General features: G+C 45.6%; 1 protein-coding gene across 4 annotated transcripts in view; it reads right to left on the minus strand.

Moving 5' to 3' along the window:
* Nucleotides 1-6,410: 6,410 nt before the first annotated feature.
* ptafr (platelet-activating factor receptor) overlaps nt 6,411-25,356 on the minus strand; it is a 56,175-nt gene continuing 37,229 nt past the window's right edge. For 3 of the 4 annotated variants that reach the window (XM_073028381.1, XM_073028383.1, XM_073028380.1), the window contains exon 2: nt 6,411-9,163. In XM_073028381.1, the coding sequence (XP_072884482.1) occupies nt 8,074-9,099 (1,026 nt within the window). In that variant the 5' untranslated portion in view covers nt 9,100-9,163 and the 3' untranslated portion in view covers nt 6,411-8,073. Of the gene's footprint in view, nt 9,164-9,888; nt 10,010-25,356 lie in introns of those variants that run through there. The other variant, XM_073028384.1, reaches the window with a different exon arrangement.

Below are 25,356 nucleotides of genomic sequence, written 5' to 3' on the forward strand. Positions count from 1 at the left end.
CCTGTACTGTTTAAAAAAATAAGGTAAAGTTTCTACCCACACCTTGTTTGGCACATTGGGCAGCAACCCTGGCATCTCCTTGGTGTTTCTCTGTTTTACAAGGCTGAGCTGCTAGCTCGACACCCTACACAGCACGCTGGAAGGCGTGCAAGGATGCGGCCGGATTCGAACCCAGGACCTCCTGTTCCGTAGTCCGGGTGCAGGTACCACCACACCTCCAGCAGTAACCTGCCAGCTCTGGTACTTTGTCTGTAACTGTAGCACTTTATTCCTGCATTCTGCCATTTTGCACAGTACCTCAATGAAATAATCCGTCCGGATGCCATACAAAACAAAGATTTTCCCAAAACCTCGATACCTGACAGTCATAAATCAATTTTCCAATTTATCAATGGACTGCAGGTAAAGCTCAAAGTTCCGAAGTAAATCTATTAGCAAAGTACATCTATGTCACCATATACTACCCCGAGGTTCATATTCTTGAGGGCATTCACAGTAAATAGAAAGTAAATAGAATGAAGAACCTCACAGGACAGAGGCTGATGTGCAAAGGGCAACAAGAATAAGAGAATAACGATAATAATAATTAATAAATAATTGAGAGAGCGAGGAGTAGCATCAGTTAGAGAGGTAGTCAATAATGTTGGAAATGAGAGGCACGGATAGGGTACACAGAATCGTTTTTGCAGGCAGAAATATCCAGTACTAGAGGGTACAGAGTACAAAGCCCAGAAAGGCACCCTTCAGCCCATCTAGTCCATGCCAAACTGTTATACTGCTGAATTCCATCTGGAGTTAAGATGGCGCTAAGCGAAGACTCCTTTGCTTGCATCTTCAAAAACAGCTCTATTTTCATCTTCAATATCTTTATCTTACCCTTTCAGGGTTCTTTTGACCTGGGGTTACACGCAGGCTTCGGTTCTTTGCGGGAATGGGACCCGTTCTCGGGGTTTCAGAACTGGCCTTTGTTGCTCGGCACGCCAAGGGTTCGGCCTCACTGTCCGGCTCGTATTTGGAAGCCTAAGATCTCAGGGCTCCTGGAGACGGGAGGATCGAGGGTCGGTGTCACAGCAGGAGACCCGTGTGTCGTTGGGGAGGCCGGAAAATCTTTCGCTGTGGGCCCGAAGACCCGAGATCTTTGTGATCTTCGGGCACAGAGCTCGTAAATAGCGACAAAACGGACTTTTTAACATCGTAAACCAGCGGGTTGTTGTTATGTCTCCCGCTCGCTGGGAAAATGAGGGACACCTCCCTCTCCCTTATTAGGGAGAGAGAGAACCTGTAGTTGGTCGATTACCAGATGAAATGCGATAGCATTTGGGGTATCGGCAAGGTCTGTGTCTTTGCCATCGCCCAGCTCACGCTTGTGCTCAGTAGCGGGTGCACTTTCTTTTGCTGGGGGGAGGGGGGGATCGTTGCTTGCTGCTGCTTATGTGCAGGAGGGGGGAGCTGTAGGGGGAAGGACTTTGGGGTTCTCACATTTAACTGTCGTTTATTGTCGTTTGTTGTAGGTTAAGACCTACAAGTATCTGGGAGTACAGTTAGACGAGAAGCTAGACTGGACTGCCAACACAGATGCCTTGTGCAGGAAGGCACAGAGTCGACTGTACTTCCTTAGAAGGTTGGCGTCATTCAATGTCTGTAGTGAGATGCTGAAGATGTTCTATAGGTCAGTTGTGGAGAGCGCCCTCTTCTTTGGGGTGGCGTGTTGGGGAGGCAGCATTAAGAAGAGGGACGCCTCACGTTTTAATAAGCTGGTAAGGAAGGCGGGCTCTGTCGTGGGCAAAGTACTGGAGAGTATAACATCGGTAGCTGAGCGAAGGGCGCTGAGTAGGCTACGGTCAATTATGGAAAACCCTGAACATCCTCTACATAGCACCATCCAGAGACAGAGAAGCAGTTTCAGCGACAGGTTGCTATCGATGCAATGCTCCTCAGACAGGATGAAGAGGTCAATACTCCCCAATGCCATTAGGCTTTACAATTCAACCGCCAGGAGTAAGATATGTTAAAGTGCCGGGGTTGATTGTATTTAATGTATTTAAGTAAACTACTTAAGAACTTTTTAAAAGCTATTATTAATGCTTTTTGAGAGAGTGATTTAGATGCATATCATATTTTTACTGAGTTAAGCATTGTATGTAATTAGTTTTGCTACAACAAGTGTATGGGACATTGGAAAAAATGTTGAATTTCCCCATGGGGATGAATAAAGTATCTATCTATCTATCTATCTATTCTTTGGGGCACTTCTCTGTTTTCATGGATGTTTGCGAAGAAAAAGCATTTTGCGATGTATATTGTATACATTTCTCTGACATTTAATTGAACCTTTGACTATAGCCCTCCGTACCCCTCCCATGCATGTGTTTATCCAAATTTCTCCTAAATGTTGCAATCAAACCCTAATCCACATCCTTGGGGTGTGGAAGGGAAACAGGGCATTCGAGGAGACTGATGTCGTCGCAGAAGTTAATGGCAAACTCAACAGCAGGGACTGACCACCCAGGCCATGCTCACTTCTCACTGCTACCATCAGGTAGAAGGTACAAGAGCCTCAGGACTCGGACCACCAGGTTCAAGAACAGTTACTACCCCTCAACCATCAGGCTCTTGAACAATAAAGCATAACTACACTCTCTTGCCCCCTTCATTGAAATGTTCTTACTTTAAGGACTCATCTCATTATCTCATGTTCCCATTATTTATTGCTATTTATTTATATTTGCATTTGCACAGTTTGTTGTCTTCTGCACACTGGTTGATCTTTCACTGATCCTGTTACAGTTACTATTCTATAGATTTGCTGAGTATGCCCGCAGGAAAATGAATTTCAGGGTTATACACTGTGACGTATCTGCACTTTTAAAGTGAAATTTACTTTGAACTTTAGTAGCTGTGCCACTCCACTCACCACTTGTTAAAAGATGTGCTTAAATCCTATTGTCCCACTATTCCAGAGCACAATATTTCAAAGGCAATTGGCTAGTAGCCAGTCACTTAGTTTGAAAATTCAATGATTTATTTATTTCAGGTATAAACAAGTTTCTATCATTTTCCTCCAACCGGCAACCTCTGAATTAAGCAGTTACTTAATGTTAGGAAGTTTCCAAGACTGCTGTTGAAGTTATTGAGCCTATATTGTTAAAGACTTTGGCCAAGATTCTCCAAGTAGAAATATCCCACAAAGGTTCATTGAGATCTGTGGAGCTTCTCTCTCATGGGATTCTCAAGTCCCTTTTCACAAAAGAAGTTGCAGCCTTACAGTAGGGCTTCCTCAGTGGCCTGGCCAATCAGTGACAGGTGACACGGCAGCGTAGTGGTCAAAGTCATCGCTTTGCACCGCCAGCGATCACCGATCAGTGTTCGATTCCCGCTGCTGTCTGTAAGGAGTTTGTACGTTCCCCCCCCCCCCCCCCCCCGTGATTGCTTGGGCTTCCTTCGGGTGCTCTGGTTTCCTCCCACTTTCCCAAGATGGACAAGTTTGGGTTAGTGAGTTGTGGGCATCCTATGTTGGCACCAGAAGTGTGGTGACACTTGTGAGGTGCTCACTGATTGGTTTCAATGCAAATGATGCACGTCACTGCATGTTTCAATATTTTGATGTACGTGTGACAAATAAAACTAATCTTTATATTACAAGAATCATTATGATTATTCATCCAGTCAGACTGAAGGATTCACATGGACAACAAGCCAGGAAGCAATAATTTTATTTAACTTCTCTTTTGCAGAAATGTAAGAAAGATTGGACTAAAATACAGTTAATAAATGCAAAAATAAAACAATATTTTTTATTATCGTTAAAGCTTTTTTCGTGAAACAATAATCTAGAACCATAAAAATTGTTTATCAGTGCCAGAGAGGTTGATAAGCATTTTTGGACACTGTTAAAAATTGTACTTGAAAATGTGAAGGTCAGGTTGACTATAATTCAGTCACTGTTGGGTAGAATACTCTAAATGGTAATTTACAGGTTGAGTCAGTGGTGAGGAAGGCAAATGCAATGTTAGCATTCATTTCAAAATGACTAGAATATAAGAGCAAGAATGTAATGCTGTGGTTTTATAAAGCTTTGGTCAGATCACACTTGGAGAGCTAATAACAGTTTTTAGGGCCCTTATATAAAAAGAACTTGCTGACATTGGAAGGGGTCCAGAGGAGGTTAACAAGAATGATTCTGGGAATATGAGTTAATGTCTGAGGAGCATTTGAAGGCTCTGGGCCCGAACTCACTGCAGTTTAGAAGAATGAGGGAGGGATCTCATTGAAGCTATCGAATTGTGAAAGGCCTAGATAGAGTGGACGATAGAGAGGATGTTTTCTATATTGAGAGAGTCTCGGAGCAGAGGGCCCAATCTCCGAATGCAAGGACATCCCTTTAGAAAAGAGATGAGGGAGGATTTCTTTAGCCAGAAGATGATGAATCTGTGGAATTTATTGCCACAGGTGGCTGTGGAGGTCAAGTCATTTGGGTGTATTTAAAGCGGAGGTTGATAGGTTCTTGATTAGTATGGATGTCAAAGGTTACAGGGAGACGGCAAGAGAGTGGAGTTGAGAGGGATAATAAGTCAGCCCTGATGGAATGGTACAGCAGACTCGATGGGTCAAGTGGCCTAATTCTGAACCCATGTCTTATGGTTTTATGGCCAAGGTAGTGACAGAGAACCAGCTGCCTCTGAATTTCAAAATGCCGATGTGACTGGGTGCAGGGTTCAGCACGAATGAAGGGCAGAGCACGTTAGCAAGTCGACAAAGAGTGCAGCAATTATTTCTTGACAACTGTAGAGTGCCATTGACTAAAACCACATTCTTACATTTTCTTGGACACATTGGGGGTATCAAAAATTTTCTCCATGTTTACAAATGTAACAAAGGCAAAAGGTTAACAGGTTAACTCCAAAAAATTTTCAATAAATGCTATTGCCTAAACACCTGAATATAAAGCAGATACCTTTAATAGTTTGATTAAAACTGATGTGCAGGTGATCTGAATATACTATGATCTATTATAGTATAATATCAATATAATAGAAGCAATTATGGTGACAGTTTTACCACTGATATGTTACATTTAGTTTTGTTTGTACAGTTTGTCTGTAGATGTTTAGTGGAGAGAGTATTGATTGGCTGTATCACAGCCTGGTATGGGGACACCAATGCCTTTGAAAGGAAAATCCTACAAAAGGTAGTGGATTCAGCCCAGTACATCACGGGTAAAGCCCTCCCAACCATTGAGCACATCTATATGAAACGCTGTTGCAGGAAAGCAGCGTCCATCATCAGAGATCCCCACCACCCAGGACATGCTCTCTTCTCACTGCTGCCATCAGGTAGAAGGTACAAGAGCCTCAAGACTCGCACCTCCAGGTTCAGGATACTACCCCTCAACAGACTGCTGAATCAAAGGGGATTCTCTCATCTTTAAGGACTCTTTGTCTTGTTATTTCATGTTCTCATTATTTATTGCTATTTATTTATATTTGCATTTGCACAGCTTGTTGTCTCCTGCACTCCGGTTGATCTTTCATTGATCCTGTTATAGTTACTATTCTGTAGATTTGCCAAGAATGCCCACAGGAAAATGAATCTCAGGGTTGGATATGGTGCAGTGACACTCATGTACTCAGATAATAAAATTTACTTTGAGCTTTGAACATTATAAGATGAACTAACACAGAATAAAGGAGGTCTAAATGTGTGTCTCATCTTTCTGTTCTTATTAGTTAACGTTAATTGTTTACAACTCACCTGTTATTTAAGCTTAAAGTAAGACCATGCTTCACATCACCCCTGCACACTTCCGTATATAATCATAGGGTGTGCATGGTGAAAATCCTGTCATGGATAACCTAAATATTTCAGAGTCTTGGGCAGATTGTAGAACTTTCGGTAAACAACTTTGGTCTAAATGGCTGCTATCCAAGAGGACCACTAATCTGTTACACGCACAAAATGCTGGAGGAGCTCAGCAGGCCAGGCAGCATCTATGAAAAGAGTAAACAGTCGACGTTTTGGGCCGAGACCTTTCGGCAGGTTTCAGACAGCATCTGACTGACAAAGGGTCAATGTCAACTGTTTATTCTTCTCCATAGATACCGCCTGACCTGCCGAGTTCCTTCAGCATTTTGTGTGTGCTATTCTGGACCATTCCAAGTTGACCATATTCAAAAAGGAACTAGATATGAAACCCTACTCTTACCTCCACTTCCCCACATACTCCCACCCGCCCTCCCCACAAACCATGGCCCACACACCCCCACAAGCTCCGGACCACATACCCCCCCCCCAAAAAACCCTGACCCGCACCACCCCGCAAACTCTGGCCCTCACACCCCCCACGAGCCCTGGCCCAAACACCCACCCACCCCTACAAACGCTGGCCCCCACCCCCCCCAAATCTGAGCACTCATTCCCAACCCAACACAAACCATGCACAATAACGCCACCACCCCCTCTAATCCTTGGCATGTTCATAACTCTAAACTTTAAGATGGGTGTAAGGAGGCGGAAGATCCCAATAAAGGCAAGTGTTGGTGTGGGCCAGGGTTGAGTAACACTGAATCTCCAGTAACAAGATTATGAAATCCAAGAGGAGTACTCTCAGCAATCAGATATCAAAAACCCTCACATATCTTCCCTCCATACCCCAGTATCTAATCTGATGCTGGCTGTGAGTAACATCTATTTATTTATTTGTATGTGTGTTTATTTACTTTTATTGAGATACAGCACGGACTAGGCTCTTCAAGCCCTTTGAGCGGTGCTGGCAATTCAACTCTAGCCTCATCACGGGGCAATTTACATTTACCGACCGGAAACCCACAGGGTCACGGAGAGAACGTACAAACCCCTCAGAGGCAGCGACGGGAATTGAACCCGGGTCCGCCTACACTCTGATGCGTTGTGTTAACCCACTACGCTACCATGCCGCCCCCCCCCCCCCCCGCCCAATGCACTCAACAGCTTCAGTTCTGTGACGAGGAATGCATTATCTCATCAATCTCCCTGTGCTTTAATGTACCACGTGTGCCCTTTGAACCCTTGCTCTCCGTCACCCGTCTCTCCCCTTAAATCCCCTCACCCACCCAATTCTCAATCCATGTTTAAAAAATACTGACAAAGTTACTCTGTCTGAGCACGTTCACCAGATCATTTGCTGGAGTCTGGAAGAATGAGGGGTGTATCTCTTTGAAATCCACTGAGTATTGAAAGGCCTAGATAAAGTGGACATGTTTATAATAAGGCCTAAGGGCACAGCCTCGGAATAGTCTCTACTCCTTCAGATCAGGACTACAAACCTAACACAGAAGTCGCAACTTGAAAGCTCCTATCTGGACACCAACTAGACTCTACAAAATGGGGATTGTTGATAATAATTTATGCTGGAAATGTAAAAATGAGGTGGGCACATACTTTCACATGATTTGGGAGTGTTCCATGGTTCGCCCATTTTGGTGTAAAGTTCTTGATTTGTTGGGGAATTGGGCAGGTCCCACACTGCCCTTGTACCCACGGCTTTGTCGCCTGGGTGATAGGACAACGATACCTAATGTAGACAATGACAAATTTACTATTTTAAAGGTGGGTCTCATCACAGCTGCAAGAATTATATTGCAAAACTAGAAAAAACCCAGATGTCCCACTGGGAGGGAATGGACTGAGGAAACAGTTAAGATTTCATCATATGAACACATGTTGGGAAGAATTAACAGTGAGGGAAAAGTGCAAGATGCGTGGGATCAATTTTGGTCATATGTTAATTTGAACTCAAATTAGAAGGTTTTTTTTTTCTATTTCTTAGTTTTGTATGTTTTCCCATCATGGAATGCCTGTGTAAATATGATGTGCTGTATCTGCTCCATGATATGCTGTGCTGCTTTGTAAAATAAGAATAAATAATAACAAAAATTTGAATTACAAAAAAAAAAACTCCTATCCAAAAGCTGGTGGGAAAAAAATGTAGCAGTCATTAAACGGCCCTGTTGCTTGAACGGGCTTCTGAAGCACGTTAACCAATGGCAAAGCACTACAGCTCATGTTGACAAATGCCGCGTTGGTCCAGTGTTAGTTTTATTCCTCAGTGATGCTTTGTGGACCAACCTCTCCAAGATGCGTGTCACAGGTGATGGTCTGAGAGCTCTTCCGACTGGTCTTCCATCTACTTATGCTGTGCGTGAAGAATTTCCTGAACTTCTGAGTGAGGAAGCAGTAGATGATGGGATCCAGTGCACAGTTTAGGCCCATCAGGCAGAGCGTGATCTGGTGGGCGTCGTTCACTTGCTGGCGAAAGTCGCAGTCTTCCTTCTTCCACAGCTTGAGGACGGTGAGGGTCCAGGGGCCCTGGACCAAATGGTGGGGCACAAAGCAGATGAGGAAGACGACAATGACCATGCAAACCATGCGGAAGGCTTGCTTTCGGATGTGCATGCTCCTCTTCGGCTGCGCGGGCTGGGTGGACAGGAGGTTGAGTATGCGTAGGTTGCAAATGATAACGACAAGGAAGGCGAGGAAGAAGCCTCCAATCAGAATAAAATTAAAGACAACCACGGAAGTGTTGTTGCTGCCATATCCCTCGAAGCATCGTGTAACATTACCATCTGGGTTTGTTCCTTTTTGACTCAGGAAGGGCAATGAGCTGCCAACAATTATAAACCAGATTACTAATGATACAATGCAACCTTGCCTTTTGCCTGTGTTCTGAATTGTTTTTATTGGATACGCCACAGCACAGTAGCGGTTGTAGCTAATCACTGCAAGGAAGGCAATGGAGCAGTAGGTATTGATGAAAAATAAACACCCAGCCAGTCGGCAAATAAAATCTGGGAATATCCAGTCTCCTTTCTGAATATAGTAGATGACCCAAAAGGGAAGGGTCAGGATGAAGAGCAGGTCAGCCACACTCAGGTTCAGCATCAAGACTTTAACCTCATTCGTGTTGCTGTTGGGGGTCACGTACTTGAAAATCCACAGGACGCAGCAGTTCTCCAGGACCCCCAGCACAAAGACGATGCTGTAGACGATGGGGAAGAGGGTGTACCGGAACTCCGAATCAATCTGGCAGCTGTCATTGGTGTTGCTGTGGTTGGAAAAATTCATCGCTGAACCTCAGCGAGCCCCGATCCCGCAGCGGGCTTCAAGACTTTACAAACGAAGCACAAACCTGGAAGAAACAAGAATTCAAAGATTGTACATGTTCTGGGGTCACACTAGAGACATAGATCCATATGGTAAGGCCATTTGGCCCAGCTCATCTATGCCGACCAGGAATCCCATCTAAGATAGTTGCAATTGCTGCTGTTTGGTCCACTTCCCTCGTACTCTTTCCCAGAGTAACAGAGTCATTGAACACTGCAGGACAGAAAAGGCCCTTCAGCCCATCCAGTCTGTGACAAACTATTAATCTGCCAAGTCCCATTGATCCGCACCAAGTTCATAGCCCTCCAGACCCCTTCCACTAATGTACCTATCCAAACTTCACTTCAACATTGAGATTAAAATTGTGTCCACCACTTGTGCTGGCAGCTCGTTCCACACTCTCACCACTCTCTGAGTGAAGAAGTTCCCTTTAAGTATTTCACCTTTCATCCTTAACCCACGACCTCTAGTTCTAGTCTTACCCAACCACAGTGGAAAAAAGCCTACTTGTGTTGACCCTATCTATATCCCCCCCAAATTTTGTGTACCTCAATCAAACCTCCTGTCAATCTCCAACACTCGAGGGAATAAAGTCATAACCTATTCAATCTTTTTCTCTAACACAAGCCCTCAAGTCCTGGCAAAATCCTGGTAAATTTTCTCTGCACTCTTTCAATCTTGTTGACATCTTTCCTGTAGGAAGGTGGCCAGATTGACATCCTAATTGTTTGGTTCCTTCAGCTCTGTCACCTTCTCCACCATGAGGAGCTGTCTTGAACGTCTTGTGCCCCAGTCTATGAACTCCTCTCCCAAATCTCACCACCTCTTCCTCCATGACACCCAAATAGTAGTGTGCCAATGTCGCAGGCACACACATTTAGCTAGGGTGCTCCAGCCTTTTGCACAGTACTGTATTTGTCAATGTGGAGCAAAGAGCGAGTTTGTAAACATGCAGGAGCATGTTGGGACCAGTGACGGTGGAATGCCGAGGGAGGAGTGTGGGGCAGGTGGCAGAGAAGGAGAGCCCGGAGCTGGAGTGGTGTGTGTGCAGACACACCCAGCCCTGAGACACCAGGCTAGATTATTTAATTCAAAACAATGGGTTTGTTGACCATGTCTCTCTGGTGCTTCCCGCTCCCTCCCCTCTCCCTTCCCCTTTTCCCAACCATGAATCCCCTTTCCCTGCCCCCTCCCCGCTCTCAGTCCACACCGGAGACCCATATCAGAATCGGGTTTATCATCACCCACATTCGTCATGAAATTTGCTTTTATTTCTGGAAGCAGTGCAGTGCGATACATAAAATTACCACAGCACTGTGCAAAAGTATTAGGCACCCTAACTATATATGTGCCTAAGACTTTTGCACAATACTATCCACGACTTTGACCAATTCATGGCTCATACCCTCCAACACAACATTCTTTAGCTTATGTCTCCTTGAAACTTTATTTTCTAAGTTACAGTAAAGCAAGCATTCTAGTTTCCAGCTGGAGGTACGGGTTCAAATTCCACTTCTGTTGTTCGTTTGGGGCAGCCCGATACCACAGCAGATAGCGTAACACCACCACAAGTGCTCGCGACCCGGGTTCAACTCTGCCACTGGCTGTAAGGAGCTTGTACGTTCTCCCCGTGACCACGTGGGTTTCCTCTGGGTTTCGCACATCTAACATTCTCTGTGACATCCTCTGCTTCTGGTGGAGTTACGGTATAAAGCAAATACTAATTTCAGCAGTGTGGCAGCCAGTGTTCAGATCTGAATGTGGATTGTAGATTGAGTTTAAAATGCGGCTCTGAACAATGGTGTTCTTTGAGTTGAATTTTGGGGTTGATTGCCAATGCCTGCATGCGTCTGAATATGGCCCAGGGTCCGTGGGGATTAATGTTTATTTTGGGTTTCTGGAGTGTGGGTGTCAATATGGAGATGTTTGAGAATTAACAGGTAATTCAAAGAAAGCATTGTAGATACATTGAGACTATAGAATTGTCCTGCTAAAAAACGCAAAATGCTGGCAGAACTCAGCAGGCCAGACAGCATCTATGGGAGGAGGTAGTGACGACGTTTCGGGCCGAAACCCTTCATCAGGAGTGATTGTCCTGCTGTCACCTTTGACCTTCAGCATATAAAAATGTCATGTAATATTGGGTCAGGAAGGCCTCTTCTTCAAAGAGTGTCTCGAATATGATGCCTGCTGCTCCTTTTTGCTGAATAAAGACTTCTATATCCACCCGCATCAGCGTCTCTCCAATGACTTTGTTCTCAGTCACAACACCCCCTACGTTTCCTTCATTCACCTTAAAGTGATTATAGCTTTCTGTCCTGGGAAAGGGCATTGTCCACACTGTCTATGCCTCTGATCATCTTGTACATCTCTATCAAGTCATCTCTCAACCTTCTTCGCTCCAAAGAGGAAATCCCTAACTCGCTCAACCTTCCCTCATAAGACAGGTTCTCTGATCCAGACAGCACCCTGGCAAATCTCCTCTGCGCCTCTTCACCAGCGGATCTCAATCAGCACAGATCATGAAGAGCGTCGTCTCCTTGCCGATGGTAACGCAGATGCACCTCAACACTGCCTGCTTAGCCCCCCGCACTACTGTCCTGACACCAGCATCTGAGCCGTTAAGCACAGCCCCAATATAATCAATGAATTTGCTGAAGACATGACAGGCATTAGCCAATACGGGGGGGGGGGGGGTGATGAGTTGGTGTTAAGGGGTGCTGCCACATCTCCAATAACAAGCCCACTCTCAAAGTCAACAAAAATAAGTTCATCATCGACTTGCGAAAGGGGAAGTCCAGGCACCACATGCCTGTTCTCAGTTGTGGTCAGAGACAGAAAGAATGAGCTGCTTCAAATTCCGAGGCATTAAAATCTCGGTTGACTTTCTTGGGCTCAGCAGAAGGAGGTAATTGTGAAGTCATCGCACCAGTGCCTCTGCTTTCTTAGAAGCTTAAGGAGATTTGGCCTGTCACCAGATCGCCGAGCAAATCTCCAGAAATGCACTGTTGAAAGTTCCCTGACTAGTGATATCATGATGATTCTCCTGCACAGAATGTCAGAGGCTGCCAAGAGTAATAGATGCAGAACATTCCATCACAGTTTGAATGGGTGATGTGGGCTCAGTTCTGTGTTGCATGCTTCTGTGATTCTCTGGTTCTATTTAAGGACAACTTACAAAAAAAGGTATCATAACATGTAACAGCTTACAGAAAAAGAGAGGGGATGAGAAGAAAGAAGGAAAGAAAAGCTTTTCACTGCTAACACTGGCCAAGAGTAACAAGAGCCTTAGGTCCCACGCCACCAGCTTCAAGAACAGTTATTACCCGACAACCATCAGGCTCCTGAACCAGCGTGGATAACTTCACTCAGCTCAACTCTGAACTGATTCCACAACCAGTGGACTCACTTTCAAGGGCTCTACGACTCACGTTCTCAGGATTATTTCATTTGCACAATTAGTTTTCTTTCGCACATCGATTGTGTCTCGGTCTATAGTCTTCATAAATTCCGGTGTGTTTCTTTATTTGCTTGTAAATGCCGGTGAGAAAATGAATCTCGAGGTGGTATATGGTGACATACGTGCACTTCAACAACAAATTGATACTGACTTCGCACAAAGGCGAAAGGCAGAAGCGACTAAATGCTAAACGCAATTGGGGCGACACAGTAGCGTAGCGGTTAGCGGGTGACCAGGGTTCAATTCCCGCTGCGGCCTGTAAGGAGTTTCCCGCGACCGCACGGGTTTCTTCCGTCTGTCTCAGTTTCCTCCCACAGTCCGAAGACCTATCAGGTTAATTGGTCATTGTAAATTGTCCGTGATTAGGGTAGGGTCAGGGGATTGCCGGTCGACATGCCTCAAAGGGCCAATTCCGTGCTGCATCTCAATCAATACATAAGTAAATCATAGATTAAAGGAATAAATAAATAATAGATAAGCTAACTAAATAATAAATGAATAATAGATAAATAAATAAACAGATAGATACTGAAAGGCAAAAGTGACTGAGCAACTAAATGCTGAAAATCATGTGCAGAAAAGAACTGTTAACCTCTAAACTTCAAGGTAAATTTATTATCAAATTTCATATAAATCAATGTATACAACCCTGAGATTCATCTTCTTCTGGGCATACACTTAACTATAACAGAATCATTGAAAGCCCGCCCATCTAGGGTGTTCGACCAGAGTGCAGAAGACAACAAAGTGTGCAAATACAAATCGAAGAAACAATAATAATGCTGTGTGCATACATCTACTGACGCCTCTGGACACATCTTCAGTGAATCCTGGAATCATTGGGTGTTTCGGGTCTTTCAACATCATACACCCTCCTCCAGGTGACCCAGCCGGGGCTGATCAGACCCCAGCTTGTGTTCAGATGGCTAGCTACACATGACTCCATGGCTCCCCTCTCTTGAGCCACAGCCACCTTGAGGCTCTCTCTGCCACATCGATGGTACTGCAGATGGCTCTCCTCTTCGTCCTGACGAAGGGTCTCAGCCTGAAATGTTGACTGCTCGTTTCAGCGGATGCTGCCCGACCTGCTGAGTTCATCCAGCTTGTTCGTACGTCTTGGCTCTCCTCTTCCTCTCTCCCTCGATGCCCAAATTGCTGAAGGCTCTGGCTAAGGAACGGGCGGCGAATCCCCTACAACCAACCTCCACTGGGAGACACCTCGTTCTCCATCCAGCCTGACCAGTCCTGTGTCATTCGACAGCTTCCTTTCAAAGGCCTCTTCCAAGTGACCTTCCCATGGGACTGGCAGCTCCAGCATCGCCACCTGCCTGGTAGACTCAGATACAAGGACAACGTCTGGTCGCAGGGTGGTGGCTGCGATACGGTCGGGGGACTTCAGCTGCCTTTCGAGATCCACCAATAATAAGTAAATAAGCAATAAATATCGAGAACACGAAATGAAGAGTCCTTGAAAGTGAGTCCATTGGTTATGGGAACAGTTCAATGATGGGGCAAGTGAAGTTTTTGATTCAAGAGCCAGATGGTTGAGGTCTTGAACCTGATGGTGTGGGCCCTGAGGCTCCTGTACGTTCTTCCTGATGGCAGCAGTGAGAAGAGAGCGTGACCTGGGCGGTGGGGGTCCCTGATGACAGCAGAGAGAAGAGAACGTGACCTGGGCGGTGGGGGTCCCTGATGGCAGCAGTGAAAAGAGAGCGTGACCTGGGTGGTGGGGGTCCCTGATGATGGATGCTGCTTTCCAGCAACGCCACTCAGTGTAGATGGTGGGGAGGGCTTTACCCGTGATGGACTGGGCTGTATCCACTACTTCATGTAGAATTTTCCATTCAAGGGCATTGGTGTTCCCATATCAGGCTGTGATGCAGTCAATATGCCTTCTTCTGTACATCTGTAGAACTTTGTCAAAGTTTTAAATGTCATGCCAAATCTCTGCGAACTCTGCCTTGCTTTCCTCATAATTGCACTAACGTTTCTCTGAAATGATAACACTGAGGAATTTAAAGTTGCTGACCCTCTCCTCCTCTGATCCTCTAATGAGGACTGGCTCATGAACTTCTGGTTCCCTTCTCCTGGAGTCTATAATCAGCTCCCTGGTCTTGCTGATATTGAGTGAGAGGTTGTTGCCATGACACGAATCAGCCAGACTTTCAGTCTCCCTTCTATATACTGACTCATCACCCCCTTTGATTTGGCCTGCAGCAGTCGATCTCGAAACAATGAACCTTGTTTTTAAGCTTCACCCTACCCCAGTGAAAGATCCTCAAACTGAAGCACCAACTCTACTATTGCTGCCTTGTAGACCTGAGCACTTCCCCCTTCTCTGGTTTAATTTTCTAATTAGACGCAGTCTACTGAACTGAGTCAAGTAGGGCAGAAGTGTTTAATGAAAGTCTTTTTATTTTAGCTTTTGATCTTGCGAAGACAGCCGCAATTGTTTTCTATTTAATACAGCTTTCTTCCAAAGCGGTTTCACTAATGAAACCACATTAAATCCAGCATCTTTCTGATTACGAACATTTTCTTCCGGACACGAGGAGCACTTACTTGATCACAGCTGACTGCACCCAATTACCTGACCAGAATTAAGGTACGAAAATAAAACCAAACAATTAGAAACTTCAGCTAGTGTAACATCATTAATGCCCTCAGCTTCTTCTAAAATAAAATGAAACTTCATTAAAGAAGAAATAGGTCACAGGAAATACCTAGATTGGTATCTCCATGTTCTTCTTCTTTTGCCTATTAACGCCACTGACGTTTAGGGCAGCAATGAAGTTCCTCCAATGCCAGTAACGTTCATGGCTTCTTTCATCGTGTCAGTAGCTTCTTCTCTGTTTTCACTGCCGTCAGTCACGCAACTTCTGGGACTCGGGAATACCGTCACACTCAGATGTAGAAGGATTCTCCATTGCTGTTTCCGTAATGGTTATGTTATACCAGTCAGGGTTGCTAGCCCTGAGCTGAACCCCGGAACCTGGAGGACCGGTGGACCACTCTTAGTCTGGCCTCTACCCTTTGACCCGTTTGGCATGGGTGACCCTACCAAGAGCCAAAAGCATGAAGACCTGACTCCAGCCAACATAGCCCTCCGTTTCATTGAGGTACTCAAGCCTCCAAACCCTACAACAAGATTGGGGTCCTCTTAGAGGAGTGACCCATTTACAACTAAGTTATTCTGCTAATTGGAAGTCTTCACAATTCACAAATCGAAGGTCCTTTGAGCTCAGTCACTGGATCTATCCAAGGCTCGGACTGCTGAATGATAGAATGATAGAACAAACTCCTGTGGCCTGAAATATTCATTTCCATAGATGTTGCCGCCTCCTGGCTTCACCTATTGCCTTCCAGCTAGCCTCCTTCTCTTACCACCTTTTCATTCTGGCATCTTCCCCCTTCCATCTCGGACACGATGAAGGGTCTCGGTCCAAAACATCGACTGCCTATTCATTTCCACAGATGCTGCCTAACCTGCTGGATTGTGCGGGTCAAATCCTGCTTTGTCATTTTGTTCTTGGTAACACCTTCTCCTGGAGAGATGGCCACATCTATCTTGTCAGCTCTGTGAGAGCTGAACCAGGCCCACACAATGAACACTCAAGCTTCTACATGTGGTATTCTGATTGGTTGCAATACAGTTCAAGATTAGCCCTTCGAGCTGCTTCGCCAATCAAGATTTTAACCCTAGCCTAATCAATGACCAATTAATCTAGCAACCGGTATGTCTTTGGACTGTGGGAGGAAACCAGAGCACTCGGAGGAAACCCACACAGTCCGTACAGGCTCCTTACGGGCAGCAGTGGGAATTGAACCCAGGTCGCCTGTACTGTAAACCGCTGTGCTAACCACTACACTACCGTGCCACCCAAAGTTCAAAGTAAATTTTATTATCAAAGGACATATATGTCACTATATACAACCCTGAGATTCATTTTCCTGTGGACATACTCAGCAAATCTATAGAATAGTAACTATAACCGGATCAATGAAAGATCAACCAGAGTGCAGAAGACAACAAACTGTGTAAATACAGGTATAAATAAATAGCAATCGATAGCAAGAACATGAGAGAATGAGATAGAGAGTCCTTAAAGGGTTGTGGGAACATTTCAATGATGGGATAAGTGAATGCAGTTACCCCGTTTTATTGCAGAGCCCGATGGTTGTGGGGAAGTTTATGGTCTTGAACCTGTGGGTGCGCCACCAGCTTGAAGAAAGCACGGATACCCAATAAGCTACAGAGAGTACCGGACATGACCCAAGGCATCATGGACGTATCCTTTCCCGCCATCAGTGCTAAAGGGATGAGCCACTGCCTCCAGAAGGCAACATCAAATTCAAAGCCAAAGTAACACTGATTATCAAAGGACATATACCCTCTTTCACCTCAGATGACTGGCTGCATCACTGCCTGGTACGGGAACCGTACCTCCCTCAATCGCAGGACTCTGCAGAGAATGGTGCGGACAGCCCAGTGCATCTGTAGATATGAACTTCCCACCATTCAAGACAATTACAGAGAGAGGTGTGTAAAAAGGGCCCGAAGGATCATTGGGGGCCCCAGCCACAAACCGTTCCATCTGCTGCCATCCGGGAAACGGTACCGCAGCATAAAAGCCAGGACCAACAGGCTCCGGGACAGCTTCTTCCACCAGGCCATCAGACTGACTAATTCATGCTGAAGCAACTATATTTCTATGTTATATTGACTGTCCAGTTGTACATAATATTTATTATAAATTATTATAAATTGCACATTTGGACGGAGACATAACGTAAAGATTTTTACTCCTCGTGAATATGAAGGCTGTAAGTAATAGTCAATTCAATTCAATTTATATGTTACCATATATTATCCTGAGATTCAATTTCCTCATTATTTCTATTCTAAAGACATATCCTTGTTTTCTGAGGGTGTGCCCTCTGGTCCTAGACTCTTCCACCCACCTACAGGAAAAATATAAATAAAGCTGAAAGCATACAGAGAAAATTTACAAGGATGTTGCTGTGTTTGGCGGGCCTGAGTTACAAGGAAAGATTGAATCAGTATGGACTTTATTCCTTGGACTTTACTCCTTATCTTTAGCCGAAGCCAAAACACTCTTACGAACAGGACACACAGCTTTTACAGACAACTGCTAAAATAAAAATCTCACAGCATAGCAGTAGAAATCTTGCCCAGGGCATTACATGGAAGTTACGTATCTCACTAATAGGGTTGACACCACTCTCTGTTTGCCCGGTGCATCATATGCCAGCCTATGTGGGGTTTCTTAACTCTCTGATGCCTCCTTGTCTCAGCTTCAGCCACTCCTTGTGACCGTTCCTATCCTCCACCTGACCATCGCTCGTACCTTCCGGTGACTCGGCCTGTCCTGCTCCCTGACCGAACTCAGCTTCCTTCAGTTTCAGCGGGTGCTGTGAACACCTTCAACCTCTGCTGGCGCTAACCAGCGAGAGCTTCCTCGGGGGGGAGGAGTGTCCTCTGTCACTCTAGCTACTCCCTCAGGGTGTAACATGACAGGTTTAGACTGGGAGTACCACACAGTTCCTCGTTTATCCTCATCATCCTGCTTAGGAGGGACTTGCACCTTCTCAAAAGCAGCTCTGAACACTGGGGGAATGGACAAGGTTTTCGAGAATTTCTCTCCGCTCCTCTTCTTGCATGCTCCCACTAGCCTTCTCATGATAGGAGTATTTGTTCCCACAAGAATGGAAGCCTCTTCTTTTTCAGCCGGATCTGGGCAGGCCAACGCTATCATATCAATAGTCTCAGTTACTCCAACCTCTACTTCTGAAAACTCCAGTTTCAGCAAGCCACCATTGTACGGGTACTCATCAGTACTGGGTCCCCGAATCTCAAGGGCACTGAGTGGCATCAATAGTAAATGCGTCAAATACCAGTTGTAAAGCAAATCAAGTTGAGAACCTGTGTCAAGTATGGCTCTAGCATAAATACCTTCATCCTGTATGGATACATTAAAGCTTCAGGAGTAGTGTTTTGCAGGTTAGTGTTTCCTTTGATACACTGATTGGAGCATATCGTCTCTGGCACGCCATGTTGTTCCCTTACTGGGTCCCTCCGTAGCGTTGCTTCTTTTCTCCTCTGTTTGATTCACCGCTGACCCACTTTTCGAAGATTTTCCTGTCTCTCACAGCCTCGCTTAAGATGCCCATCTTCTCCGCAGTCGTAACAGAAAAATCCCAGTCACCTCTCTAGTCAAAAGGTCCTTTTCGACAGCATTCCTCTGCTTAGTAAGTCCTACAGATGGGCCAGGACTCCTAACAGGTGTGTCATGTTTAGCTGAAACATTAGCCGACATCCAGTGAGTCAGCTCAGCGCGAAGGTTTTCCACCTCTTTCCTCAAAAGCTCTATCTCCGCGGCGTCAGGGGCCACTTTAGCAACAGAGGCTACCACTGGAGACACGACTTAGCCTTTAGAAATATTCTGCTCCTCAATCACGCTTTCCACCTCTCCAACTTCTCTCAGTAACTCGGTAGAAGATGGAGGCGGGCACAGCTTGTGGGTCACTCGAACGCGTAGAGCAATCACGTCGTGTGACAGTACGCCCTTCACAACTTGCCCCACCCTCAAGCCATTTCTCTCAGACAGTTGAAGCCCCCTCTGGGACACAAAGAGTGCAGCAGTTTCCCCAAACAAAAAAAAATGTAGGCGGGCAGCTTCTCTCCTTCCTCCTGGAATGTGAGTCTAAACTTCATCATAAGATCAGCTGCACTTTCAGCGGTGTTCAAAGCACAGTCTAGAGCTTGCATGTAGTTAGCTGACATGGCTAATGGGTTTCCTGCCTTTAGGAACCTCATTATATCAGCCGCTGGGCCCTTTAAACTTCCTGCCAGCCTCTATTTTTCATATTATCTGAGAACTGCCATTCAACCAGTAACTGATATCTGGATGTGGGCTTGACTCCAGAGAAAACTCCCAGCCTACGATAACGTCAGCTCTCCACAGGTAGACTTTGGCATTTATTAACCAGTGACGTAATAGCCGAAACCAGCTCAGAACTTAAATCACTGGCTGAAGGACTTATGAGACTTCTCACGTCAGACAACATCTTCCCCTCACTCCACAAAAAAAAACGACTTGCCTTTAAAATCTTCACCCTCAGCTGCATTCTCGCCAACTCTAGATAGATGAAAAGGTTCAGGCCCTGCTTCACCAGGTACCCCTATCCTATCGGCAGTGTGAGCTCAGTTACATTACTGATAGTCCGTATCACACCTAATCTTAATCTCCATGGCAACCCTAGTAAAGTACATCACTTTTCACAAAACACCGCTTAAACACACAAGTATGATGCTTAATCAATCTTTATCCAACACTCATACAGCATTCGATCTCCAGACGAGCACCACACATAAGACGGAAAGAGTACAGAGAAAATTTACAAGGATGTTGCTGTGTTTGGAGGCACTGAGTTTCAAGGAAAGATTGAATAGGTTAGGACTTTAGTCCTCGGAACATAGAAGATTAAGTAGAGATTTGACAGGGGCATACAAAATGATGAGAGGCTAAAGATAGGGTAAATGCAAGCAGGCTTTTTCCACTGAGGTTAGGTGGGACGACAACTAGAGGTCATGGGTTAAGGGTGAAAGGTGAAAAGTATAAGGGGAACATGAAGGGAAACTTCTTCGCTCAGAGGGTGGCGAAAGCGTGAAACGAGCGGCCAGTGCAAGTGGTGCATGTGAGTTTGTTTTCAACGTTTGAGAGATGTTTGGATAAGAGGAGATGGATAGCAGGGGTATGGAGGGCTAAAGTCCTGGTGCAGGTTGATGGGAGGAGGCAGTTCAAATGGCTCAGCATGGACTAGATGGACCGAAGGGCCTGTTTCTATCCTGTTTTCTAAGACTCGATGATAGACACATCCTATCTATCTTCTTCTTATTGCATTGGTAATTCCAGGTAGGATCATGTGCTCACCTCTACACATTCCTTCACTTCTACCTCCTACCACAGATATATTTTCCACTTGTTCCACTACCCCTCATTTATCTTTGCCGTTGGCCATGTACCAGTTGCTCAACTTCCCTCCCCAAGCCTCTCTGCATTCGTGCTAAAAACCATACTCATTGACCACTTCCTCATGAGGCTGATGTCAGACTTTGCTTGATAAAGCTCTTATGATTTGCTCTGGGACGTTTCAAAAATAGCGATACTGTGTAAAGAAAACAATCGGTTTAATTTGTCTCATTTGGAACATAGAGTTCTGGCTACTTCTCCCTTGCATTCCAGTCCTGGTGAGGGGTCTCAGCCCAAAATGTCAAATGTTTATTTCTCTCCATAGATGCTGTGAGGTTGCAAAGTGGGGACATGCCTCTACCAAAGGGGGTGCAAGGCGCTTCTCCCCTCTGCTACCCTGCAGGTCACTTGGGCAAGGTGTAGCATCTGCTTAACCCCCTGATCAGGGTCACGAGAAGCCATGGGAGCAGATGGTGGACGGTCGTACGAGCAGCTGGTGCACATCACAAGTCCTGGTTATGTGACCACTGACACCAGGCAGACAATCTCAGAAGAGTATTGATAATGGCTGGGGTCACCCGTCTTGTAAAGACACTGCCCAGAAGAAGGCAATGGCAAACCACTTTTGTAGAAGAATTTGCCAGGAACAATTATGGTCATGGAAAGATCATGATAGTCCACGTCATACAACATACGACAGGGCACATAATGATGATGATAGATCCTGCCTGACCTGCCAAGTTCCTCCAGCATAGTGTGTGTGTGTGTGTGTGTGTGCGCACGCGCGCGCGATTGCCTGCGTCAGCACAGGATGAGGATGAGCTGAGGGGCAGCCCGTAAGTGTCGCCACACTCCCGGTGCCAATAAAGCACGGTCGCAACTGTCTAACCCTAACTCGCACGTCTTTGGAATGTGGGAGGAAACCAGAGAACCCACACAGTCACGGGGAGAAAATGCACCCCGTAACCGTTGGCAGCAGTTGGGTGCTTGATGGTTGGCGTGGAGATGATGGGTCAAAGGGCACTCCCTGCTCCTTATAGCTCTATGACAGAGTGTGAGAAGCAAAGAGCTTTCCAAAGCTCACACGTGCCTTACAGACAGTGGCAGGAATTGAGGAAGCTGTAATGCACACCAGAATGCGCTACATTATTGGAGGTTGTCCTTGCGGTGCCTAGGTGGCTAGTCAGATTGCCCAGTACCTGCTCTCATTTTAAAGCAGAGGAAATCCACAATAATTGCACTGAGCGGATACCAGAGTAAAGAGAAAGCAGAGCCAAATATGCCACAAATTTGTACCCTCCCTTCTTCTTCCACTCAGAAGCTTGCGTCCAATAAACCTGCTTCACTCTACAGGATGTTAAGAAACTGCTGAATGTATTGGCCTAGTGACCACCTCAGGACATAAAACCTCAAGATCAGTGCCTGAGAAACACACTCCTTGTTTGTCGTGCCACCTCAAGTTAATGGAGTGATAAACTGCCCTCATTTTCGTCAGGGGAAACTCATGAAAATGTGGCCTTACAAAGTCTCAGAATTCCAGGAATGTGCAAAACTCTTCGGCACACATAGATACACATATTTATAGCTAGGGAGCCTGAGACTTCTGCACGGTCCTGAGGTAATTTTATGTATTGCACTGTACTGCTGCAAAAAAAAAATTCGTGACGTAAACCTGATTCAGACATGCGTCTCTATTGTGGACTGAGAGCGGGAAAGGGGCAGGGAGAGGGGAATCATGGTTGGGAAAAAGGGAAGGGAGAGGGAGGGAGAGGGAAGCACCAGAGAGACATTCTGCAATGATCAATAAACCAATTGTTCGGAATCAAATTACCTTGCCTGGAGTCTCAGGGCTGGGTGTGTCTGCACCTACGCCACCCCCACTCCTACTCTGCCACCTGTCCCACTCCCCTCCTACAAGATTTACAAATTTGCTCTCCCAGTTTCACACCCTAGCTACATATAAAAGCCTAAGACTTTTGCTCTGGACTGTACATGTATTAGAAAATTGCTGTGGGGCAGAAGGCACTGTATGCACCTAGAAATGACAATGTTCAAAAATTACTCAGAGTACAGAATTAGTAAAAGTAAGATTTGGAAACAGAGATATGGAATAAAATGTGTATAAATAAATAAAGCATGTATTTACAGTGTAAACACATTATAAAAAGTGGTTTAGAGTGTTCTTCAGCTCAAAAGTGGTTTAAACCAAAAAACAGAAAAGGAACCATCTCTGAATATTCGGTAGTGTGAGACTCTTGTGTTTGGTAAACTTTGGAAAGCTCTTTGCTTCTCCCACACTCTGCCACTGGAAAAGTTCAGAATCCAGAGGATAGGGTTGGGCCAAGATTCCAAAGGGAAGGATCAGGCCAGAAGTTTGGAGTGTCATAGGAACAGGAACAGGGAATGCCCTTTGACCCACCATCTCCATGCCAACCAACAAGCACCCATCTGGTGCTAAAGGTTACGGGGAGAAAGCAGGAGAATGGGGTTGATGGGGAAAGTAAATTAACCATGATCAAATGGCAGAGCAGGCTCAAAGGGCCAAATGGCCTGATTTTTAATTTTTGCATTAATTTATTGAGATACAGCGAGGAATTGGCCTTTCCAGCCCTTCCAGCCCTGCTGCCCAGCAATCCTCTGATTTAACTCTAGCCTAATCACGGGACAATTTACAATGACCAATTAACCTACCAACTGGTACGTCTTTGGACTGTGGGGAGAGAACGTATGAACTCTGCACCTTGGTCTTGTGATCTTATACCAGTCCCACCAGTGGGTCAGCTGCCAGGAACTGTGGCATGGTCAACAGATTGGGTTGAAGTGTGAAGAATCGAGGGGGAATCGGTGGGGGGCAGGTTGATGATGGGGGTGCAGGGAGGGGAAGGGCACGGTGACGGTCTGAGCTGGGTGGAGCTGCGTAGCCCCTGATCTTCAGGAGGAAGGTCCAAGTTAGAACTAAGTACGCCACTTGAAAGGGTTCGATCTTCCTGAACTGGGTTCCCAGCACGTGCCTCTACAGACCGGGGCAGGACTTTTGTAAACACTAATAAAGCAGCTCCACTTGTGCTACCGGGAATGTGCTCCTGCGCGAGCGGCCACGTTTAACACGGCGGCACCTGCTCCTGGGTAAATCTCCCAGCTCGGCAGTGAACACCGGCCGAGGCAACAGACACAAAATGCTGGAGGAACTCAGCAGGCCGGGCAGCATCTACAGAAAAGAGTAAACAGTCGACGCTTTAGGCCGAGACCCTTCCTCAGGACTGGAAAGGAAGTGGAGAAGTCAGAGTAAGAAGGTGCGGGGAGGGGAGGAAGAAGTACAAGAGGCTGGGCGATAGGTGGAACCGGGAGAGGGGAAGTGGTGAAGTAAAGCGCAGGGAAGTTGGTTGGTGAAAGAGATAAAGGGCTGAAGAAAGGGGGAACCTATCAGTCAGTCCTGACGAAGGGTCTCGGCCCGAAACGTCGACTGTGCTTCCCCCTATAGATGCTGCCCGGCCTGCTGCGTTCCACCAGCATTTTGTGTGCGTTGCTTGAATTTCCAGCATCTGCAGATCTCCTCGTGTTTGCGTAATCAGCACAAAGTTTTTTGAAATAAATCTATTCACAATAAAAATTATCTTACAAGAAAAAACCATCCCATGCCTTCCCATGCTTTACATACAGGGTCACTGTTCCCCATATTCTACCAGAACTACTGCCACTCATGTTTTATGGCGGCATGCAAAAGTTTGGGCACCCCTGGTCAAAATTTCTGTTACTGTGAATAGTTAAGTGAGTAGAAGATAAACTGATCTCCAAAAGTCATAAAGTTAAAGATGAAACATTATTTTCAACATTTCAAACAAGTTTAGCGTATTATTTTTGTTTTGTACATTTTGGAGTGAAAAAATAGGAAAGGAGCACCATGCAAAAGTTTGGGCGCCCCAAGAGATTTGAGCCCTCAGTTAATTTTTATCAAGGGCTCAGACTCTAATTAGCTTGTTAGGGCTATGGCTTGTTCACAGTCATGGTTAGGAAAGGCCAGGCGATGCAAAGTTCAAAGCTTTATAAATACCCTGACGCCTCAAACCTTGTCCCAACAATCAGCAGCCATGGGCTCCTCTAAGCAGCTGCCTAGCACTCTGAAAATTAAAATAAATGATGCCCACAAAGCAGGAGAAGGCTATAAGAAGACAGCAAAGCGTTTTCAGGTAGCCGTTTTCTCAGTTCGTAATGTGATTAATAGATGGCAGTTAAATGGAAGGGTGGAGGTCAAATTGAGGTCTGTAAGACCAAGAAAACTTTCCAAGAGAACTGCTCGTAGGATTGCTAGAAAGGCAAATCAAAACCCCCGTTTGACTGCAAAAGACCTTCAGGAAGATTTAGCAGACTCTGGAGTGGTGGTGCACTGTTCTACTGTGCAGCGACACCTGCACAAATATGACCTTCATGAAAGAGTCATCAGAAGAAAACCTTTCCTGTGTCCTCACCACAAAGTTCAGCATCAGAAGTTTGCAAAAGAACATCTGAACAAGCCTGATGCATTTTGGAAACAAGTCCTGTGGACTGACGAAGTTAAAATAGAACTTTCTGGCCTCAATGAGCAAAGGTATGTTTGGAGAAAAAAGGGTGCAGAACTTCATGAAACGAACACCTCTCCAACTATTAAGCACGGGGGTGGATCAATATTGCTTTGGGCTTGTGTTGCAGCCAGTGGCATGGGGAACATTTCACTGGTAGAGGGAAGAATGAATTCAATTAAATACCAGCAAATTCTGGAAGCAAACA

Source organism: Hemitrygon akajei, chromosome 24, assembly GCF_048418815.1.
Source record: "Hemitrygon akajei chromosome 24, sHemAka1.3, whole genome shotgun sequence".
Taxonomy (NCBI): Eukaryota; Metazoa; Chordata; class Chondrichthyes; order Myliobatiformes; family Dasyatidae; genus Hemitrygon; species Hemitrygon akajei.